Source organism: Ochotona princeps, chromosome 4 (genome assembly GCF_030435755.1).
Source record: "Ochotona princeps isolate mOchPri1 chromosome 4, mOchPri1.hap1, whole genome shotgun sequence".
NCBI lineage: Eukaryota > Metazoa > Chordata > Mammalia > Lagomorpha > Ochotonidae > Ochotona > Ochotona princeps.
Genome location: NC_080835.1, coordinates 94384431 through 94392571, shown reverse-complemented (window position 1 = coordinate 94392571; position 8141 = coordinate 94384431). Strand labels below are relative to the sequence as shown.

General features: G+C 52.6%; 1 protein-coding gene across 1 annotated transcript; it reads left to right on the top strand.

The window, feature by feature from the left end:
• Nucleotides 1–816: 816 nt before the first annotated feature.
• BSX (brain specific homeobox) lies at nt 817–4329 on the top strand. The gene is made up of 3 exons (XM_004584982.2): nt 817–1078; nt 2958–3154; nt 4075–4329. Exons 1-3 carry the CDS (start codon nt 817–819, stop codon nt 4327–4329), a joined length of 714 nt encoding a protein of 237 aa, XP_004585039.2.
• Nucleotides 4330–8141: the final 3812 nt, after the last annotated feature.

Genomic DNA, 8141 nt, shown 5'->3' with positions numbered 1-8141 from the left:
TGACTGAAACAAGATGGAAGTTTGAGAGGTCACAGAAGTCGGCAGTAAGAGGTCACGCGGCCTGTTTACAAAGATCAACTCACTTGACTAACGCAGGTAGATATAACCGTATCCTACCCATTTCCTCTGAGGTGAGAAACTTGTAGGCAGTATCATTTTCTTTATTTGTCCTTCCAGCCATCAACTTCAGCTGAGTTTAGCAACTTCAAGGTAGTGGACGCTCTTTCTTCTCACCTCTCCCCCTTTTCTTTCTGCCATCAGGCAGTCAAACTCTTAAAGTCCAGGCCCAAATATCTAAGTACGTGATTTATCCCCATTGCTTTGGGGCCCGTTTAGTGCCTTTTCTCTACTGAGGAGTTTGCGGGACAGCTGACTTTATTCTTTCATCTCTCTTTTTTTAAAAAAATGACCGGGAAGAAAGTAGCTCTTGCCTTAGCAGGTCAGAATTCGCGGTCGGGAAACCTGGCAGTCAGTCAATCGCCTCAGCTCTCTCCAGGCTTGGCCAGGCGCATTCAGCACCGCGGACAGCGCCCCGCCCCGCCCCAAGCCCACCGCACCCTCCCCTCTGCCTCTAGCAGCCTCGCTATTGGCTCTCCCGACTTCCCTCTCCAAGCTGCCAATTTTCCAACACATAAACCCAACCTACCCAGGAGCTTGTCTGGTGGCTTCTCCAGCGCCCGGAGTAGCCCAGGCCGAGTAGGGAACAGCGCAGATCCGAGAGAAGGTGGCTGGAGGATCTCGACCCAGCGTGCCGAGCAGCCTGCTTCTACCTTCCGTCCGCAGCCCTCGTCCTGTGTGGCAGGGGCTCAGCTGGAAATGAATCTCAACTTCACTTCTCCTCTCCATCCTGCGTCTTCTCAGAGGCCCACATCGTTCTTCATCGAGGACATCCTGCTGCACAAGCCCAAGCCGCTGAGGGAGGTGGCCCCCGACCACTTCGCCAGTTCCCTGGCCTCTCGGGTGCCTCTGCTAGACTATGGCTACCCACTCATGCCCACACCTACCCTCTTGGCTCCTCATGCCCATCACCCCCTGCATAAGGGCGACCACCACCACCCTTATTTCCTGACCACCTCGGGTAAGTTACCAGGGCCCACAAGACGTGGGCAACCAAAGAACAGGTTTTCGATCAGGTCTTTCTCCCATGAGATAGCGAAGGAAGGGCCAGAGTCAGCTTGGGCTGGCAGGGCAGCCTCCTTCCCTAAGCTGCAGAGGAAGGCTGGGGATGCAGCTTAGAGCCTAAGGAGCTCCCTGCGGGATATCATGCTCACTCCACATATGCAAGAACAAGGCAAAGGTCTCTGGCCCCGAGGCAATGGAAGGTGAAGATGGTCTAGATGGATAGTGTTCAGTTCTACCAGTAATCTCCCTGGCCCTCTTGGTCCCTCTGCCCTATCAGAGGGAGATTCAACTCTACAACTCAGAAGCTGAAAATGTCCCTGCTGGGCAGCTCTCTCTGCTTCCACTTGCTGAGTGTTGGCAGATCCTGTGGAGGGCATAGGAGTGAAGGAGGGTTTTGGGTACTTGGAGAACGACTGCTTTGGGCTGGCCTGAGTAAGGGGAGAGAGGGGAGCATCTGGAGGAGCCCTTTAGCCATTATCACACCCACACCCCTAACATTTAGCTCCCACTCTGGGGCCGGGCTACCTTGCTGTGCTCCGGCTGCTGGGGTTCCGGCTGCTGGGGTTCCTGCAGCAGCTGTGCTATAGCATTTTGATTTTGGTAGTCTGGGGAACAACACGATCAGGGAAAATTCCATTTTTTCCTTTCTTTTCAAGAGGCCCCAGCCATGCTTTCTTCACCAGCGAGTTCAGTCCAATCCGAGTAGGATAATTCATTGTGTCCACATGCTGAGAACAGCAAAGAAAACAATCGCGATTTGGGCAGGTGCTGGGAGGGGACAAGAGACAATCTGTTGGCACCGGAATCTGGAACAAAAAGCAAACGTGTGGCATGTGAACACTCTGATTCTGGGAGTATTGGCATGGAGGTTCACATCCCATACCCTGGCTTTGGATCTGTCACCTGCCGGGGCTCTGTCCCATACAGCAGAGGTCAAATTGGAGATGGAGGCTGTTTTTGTTTTTCCCTCTGGGAATGGCTGATATTGAAGTCTGTGGCAGCTTCTGTCTGCTTAGTGTGTCTAGATACCGAGTAAAGCTTTTCTGGATAAGGAGAAACAAGCAAAGACCCAACCCTCTCCCGCCCCAGCTTGCCAGGGAATGGTTCTTTAACATGTTAATTTTAGTTTTGTTTTGTTTCCTGCTGGGCTTGCAGTCCGAGGGAAGGAGTGAGAATTTGCGGATCAGATGGAGAGAGCGGTCTCCTGCTCCATCCCTGAAACGGACTAGGGGACCAGAGAAAGGAAATTACCTTCCCTAGCCCAGTGCTAGCTGCCGAGCCTCCTAGGCTGAGTTTTCGTTCTGTTCCCTCTGACTGCGGGCGGATTCGGGAGGCTCGGGAAATGGGCCTGTGCTTATAGCGTGCCTGGGAGCTAAGATCTCATGCAGCCCCATAAGAGCACCGAGTGTGGTCCGGCGCCTGGGAGGAGCGGATGACCGCCAGTGGACCATCAGAGGTTTGCCAGAAAACTTAGCTAGGTGCAACAGCAGACTTAATACCGGCAGACTCTACCCAAGTCTCTCCAAGAAATCTTTTTTCTAAAAGGCCTCCGGATCTATTTTCCAATTTCCCTGTCCATTTCACTTGCTGTTTATTTTATCATTACTATTATTTGGTTTTTCTAGCTGGCCTTCCGGTTAAAGATCTCCAAGCGCTGTTTTCCTGACTTTCCCCACCTCTATCCCTGACCCGGGATTCCTGGTAGAAGAGCTTGCAGTCGCTTTGGGATAAGCCGGGATACTAGTGGAGGCCAGAGGCCCAGTGGGGCGCAGGGCGGAGGTCGTTCCCTGGCGACCACGGCCCCTCCGCGCACCTCGCCATTCTTGTCTCCGCAGGGGTGCCGATGCCCGCGCTCTTCCCGCACGCCCAGCACGCCGACCTGCCGGGGAAGCACTGCCGCCGAAGGAAAGCCCGCACGGTTTTCTCCGATTCTCAGCTCTCGGGCCTGGAGAAGAGATTCGAGATCCAGCGCTACTTGTCCACACCGGAGCGGGTGGAGCTGGCCACGGCTCTCAGCCTGTCCGAGACGCAGGTGGGCGGGAGGAGAGCGAGGCCCCCCCGGCTCGGCTCTCCCAGCTCCCCTTCTGGATGCACTGCAGAATGACCTCACGCCTCCTTCTTCCTGACCCAGTCCCGGGTTCCGTAAATTCCCTTTGTAAAAGTACTGGAACACCAACCTCACTACAGACAATCCCGAGGCGAGGCGAAACCCCAGCAAAGGTTCCTCGGCAGTTCTGACGACTTTGTCTCTCTTACTCCAGCGTGAGTTGGAACCAGAAAGGGGTAAAAGGATGATTAGAGTGCTCTTTTCCCTACATTTGCGTACCCAGAGGCCGTTGCCTCCCAGTTTCCGTCTCTGTCACAGCCGCTTCGTCATACTTGCATCCTGAGCCTCCCTCCCTGGTTCCCTGTCCTGGGTGGAGGGAAGCTTCTCGCCCTCCTTCCCCCATCCACGCACCTGCCGTGGCCCCATTCCTCCTTCTACTCCCACTTTCCCAACTCTTTTCCCACACACAATATGCTGTGAAATCCTTAGTCCTGTCTGGTTGGGGGGGTGCTGATTTTTTTTTTCCCCCACGAGGAGAGCCACGCTCTCCGGGTTGGTCCAGGTGTTTTGAGGAGTGAGTCGGAGGCGCGTAAACGCAGCAGCACCTAACTGTCAGCGGTGCTAACGAGTAACACTTAACACTTAGATCACCACACTCTTCCGGTCCTTACTATGGGACAATTACTCCTGGAAACCCTGGGGACCTTTTCTTCTGCAGCTTTGGAGCGTCTGGGCTGGGCTGAGACTTCACCCGAGGCTGTCCCAGTGCCGAACAACTGGTCGGTGAATCGTGGTTCATTTCTGTTAACTCAGCAATTGCTCGGATCTTAGAAACTGTGCATCTGAAGGCATCACAAGTTAATTTCTTTCTTCCTTCCTTTCTTTTTTTGTCTCCTCGAAATCAGGTGAAGACGTGGTTCCAAAACCGGCGAATGAAGCATAAAAAACAGTTGAGGAAAAGCCAAGACGAGCCCAAAGCTCCGGACGGCCCGGAGAGCCCGGAAGGCAGCCCTCGCGGCTCCGAGGCCGCCGCCGCCGCCGCCGCCGCCACCGAGGCCCGGCTGAACCTGCCCGCCGGTCCCTTCGTGCTGACCGAGCCAGAGGACGAGGTGGACATTGGGGACGAAGGGGAGCTCAGCGCCGGGCCGCACGTGCTGTGAGCCGGAGGGCTGGGAAGAGACGGCAGTGGGGAGGAGACGGCTGGGGGCCCCGTGCAGTTCTCCAGACAGCGAGACTCGGACTGCGGCCCGCAGCGGCCTCGGAGTGGGCTCCAGGAAGGCACAAATCCACCTGCGCGCCTTGCACAACGCGCGGCCCGCTGCTGCGCCGCCTGCCCTGCCCTGCCCTGCCCTTACCCGGTTAGCGGCGCCTGGGTTTCCTCCTTCTGCGCACAGCGTCTGCAGCGACCGGGGAGCTGTTGGGTTGCTGCCCAAACTGAAGCCCCCCCTTAGGCGGCTGTCGGCTTCGGTGGGGGGACGTTTTCCTCCATCGCGATCTCAGACCCCTTCCACCCGCGCGTCCCAGCAGCCAGGTCCCAGCTCCGTTGCCCGGGTCCCGCGCCCTCTCCATCCAGACTCTTTCTGCCTTTGCTTTCGGCAGTCGCATGGGCTGCTGCCAGGCGGACAGGTGTCTGGGGCCGTGCGCTCTTCGCGGATCACAGCAGAGCCACAACGTGATCCGTCGAACGTCCAGGGCTAGACAGAAGCACGCGAGGCCCACCCCCATTCCCCATCTTTAATTCAAAGAGTAAGGGAACCCCCTGCTTCTCCAGGCCGCGCTTCCATTCACCCCCTCCCACGTCCCAGCCGGCTGCGGTCCACTGCAAGCGAATCTGCAACCCCGGTCACTGCCGAGCTTGCCCCGAGGACCGAGCGGCGCCCCAGCTCGGAGGGAAGCTTAGGGCAGAGAAATCCCCAGTAGCATTTCTGCTTCCCAAACTTGCTGCGCTCCTATCTCGCAACTCTTCCGTGTCCCAGCGACCTCCGATATTTTCATAGCGATTGTGCGCGGAAAAGCTCGTCCCCCGTGCTCTGTAGGGAATGTGAAGTTTGAGCAAGGTTGAGGGCAAAGTAGAGCACGCCGTCCAATAGCTCAAAGCCTAGATTTGCGCGCCGGGTTCGGGACTGTCTCGGTGGGGCGGGAGTGTTCCACCGGCTTTCGCATTACCGTTCTCCCTTTTTTCTATAAGGGGTCTCATGTTCTCGAACTGGGTTTGCAGTCTCTTTAGATAATAAAGGGCTTGCTGGGCAAAATTGGATTGTCGGTCACCGTATCCACCTACTACTGGCACATCTACTCTTCTCCGCCCTAGGCCGTTTCCTGTGTCTGCTGGAAATGAACTTGGTTAGGGACCTTTCGCAAACAGAGTCGGTTCGCCTCATTCCAATTTTTTTGTTTTTAATCCTAGACTTGGGGCCTTGGAAAAGGTCACCGACAGTGGCGCTCCCCTCTTCTCTCCTCTGCTCTCCTCTCCTCTGCTCTGCTCTCCTCTCCTCTCCTCTCCTCTCCTCTTTTCTCCTCTCCTCTCCTCTCCTCTCCTCTTCTCTCCTCTCTTTCCTTTCCTTCTCTTCCATTTTTATTTTTTTTCTTTTCATCCCGAAGTGCTGAAGGGATAAAGATCTCTTGATATTTGGAGTCTGAACCTACATTAAGGAAGTATGCGACGACATTGCATCCCTGGACACTTACTAAATACAACAGCTAAGCCAGAGGCGACTTGAGCCTCCCATCTCCCTTTCTCTGCCTGTGCTGTCCATGATGAGTGAGCCCAGAGCGTCTGGGGCGGAGTCCTGAGTCCCGGCCCTGCCGCGGAGTGATAGTGAGCCGTGATTACATAGACTGCCGTGGTGTGAGCTTGGGGAACACATAGTGTTTTTCCTCATTTCTCCAATGAGGGGATGCATTCCAAAGAACCTTCGGTTATAGGAACACAGCAGTCTGCTTTGTAAAGCAGGTGATTTTTTTTAAAAAACGCAGGTTTCTGGGGGGAAACCTTAGCAGAGGCTGAGTCAGAGAATCCTACCCAAAAAGCATCCTGGAGGATGTGGAACCGCTGCTGCCTACAACATAGGCATTATACATTGCCTCAGTTTCCCAAACTGTCCTGCCATCAATCAATGAGCTTGTGAGTCACGCCGATAAGGATTGTTTCTCCCTTTCATGGATGAGAAAATTAAGGCTTGACACCATTGAAGGATTTATCCCTGGATTCGGGTTTGCTGTCAGGGGGCATTAAAATATCTCTTCTAACTCCTTTTTACTTTTCACATGCATTTTGTTATTATTACTTTAGAGATTTATTTTATTTAAAAAAACGGAATCACAGAAAAGAGAGAGAGAGAATCTGCCATCCTCTGATATACTCTTTCCAAATGACTGCAATGGCCAGAGCTTGACCAATCCAGAGCCAGGAGCCAAGAGTCAGGAGCCAGGAGCCAGGAGCCAGGAGATTCTTCTGTGTCTCCCACATGGATGCAGGGTTCCAAGGACTTGAGCTGTCTTCTGTTGCTTTCCCAGTCTATAAGCAGGAAGCTGGCTCAGAAGTGGAGCAGGTGGGACTACCACAGGTGTGGATGTTTAGCTCTCTAAACCATAAAGCCAACCCTTCCTTCTTTTCCCCACCTACCCTGATAACAATGCCTCAGTTGGCCTTTAGTTTCCATCATTTCAAGAACGTGACACTCATTTTGCTAGATTGTGTAGGTATGACTATTGACAGCAAATCTGGGCCCAAAATTCTCGTGTCCATCTCTGACCACATTACAATAGTATCATTTTAAGGTGGGAGTTTATGGCAAATGGCCAAAATAAAAGACTTAGTTGCAGAGAACAGAAAATATGATTGGTGGATACGAATGTTACTGGTAACCTGAAAGGAAAGGTGAGTATTATGAGCTCAAGTAGCTAAGTGGGGAAACCTCCACATCTCCTGGTTCCTGGAAAGAAAAAACAAACAAAAATCCAAGCCATTATACAGGATCTAGAAAAATTCTTTTTAAAAATGATTTGTTTATTTTTTATTGGAAAGTCAGATATACAGAAAGGAGGAGAGACAGAGAGGAAGATCTTCCATCCACTGGTTCACTGTGCAAGTGGCCACAACAGGTTGAGCTGAGCTTATCTGAAGCCAGGAGCTTCTTCCAGTCTCCCACATGGGTGCAGGGTCCCAAGGCTTTGGATCATCATTTGCTGGTTTTCCAGGCCAGAAGCAGGGAGCTGGATGGGTAATGGGGCCACAGGGACATGAACTCGACTTCCTTATGGGATCCCAGTGGAGGCAAGGTGAGGACTTTAGCCACTAGGCTACTGTGCCAGGCCCTAGGAAAAAAATCTTAAAATGGGAAGAAATATTGTGTATCTGGAGTAATTGTGTGTATACATGTGGATATATGTGTGTGTAAGCATGCATGCATTAAGTAGGTGCTGAACACAAATCCCAAAACACCAGGCATTTATTTTTTCTCTCTCTCCCTGCTTTCATGAGATGCTACGATTTATTCCTGGTCTAAAAGGAGCACACCCAGTGCATTCCACATACTTGAAAAAAAGCAGGTAAATGGGACGCCCTGTTAGCATATGGGCAACTGTGTCTGGACTTTTAATTTATGAACATGAAATATGGGAGGATGTTCATCCTTCCTCGCCCTGGAACTCTCTTTGTGGCCACTCCTCAGTGAGCAGGGAAGAACTCCAACTGGAACTGGCCACAAATACTGGCTAAACACTCCCTGAAACTGATGGCCAACAATCCCAAAGCAGAGCTGTCCTGCTGCTTTGCTTCTTAAAAACAGAGAATTACAGAGGAATGTGGTCAACAAACACAATGTAGTCTCAATTGAATGTCACCCAGGTTTTGGTTTCGGCCTTCAGTACTCACCAAAGCTTCCAACAGCTGAAAAGATATTTTATGAGTTCTTCAGCCTTTTATCTTAATTCACTTTTTCTCAGTGGTAAAGATCTGATCAAACTGTCC

Bases quoted from the DNA above. Each gene is read 5' to 3' on its own strand.
- BSX (XM_004584982.2), top strand. From the start codon at position 817: ATGAATCTCAACTTCACTTCTCCTCTCCATCCTGCGTCTTCTCAGAGG. The intron at 1,079-2,957 runs GTAAGTTACCAG...TTGTCTCCGCAG, and splicing joins TTATTTCCTGACCACCTCGG to GGGTGCCGATGCCCGCGCTC. The intron at 3,155-4,074 runs GTGGGCGGGAGG...CCTCGAAATCAG, and splicing joins TCAGCCTGTCCGAGACGCAG to GTGAAGACGTGGTTCCAAAA.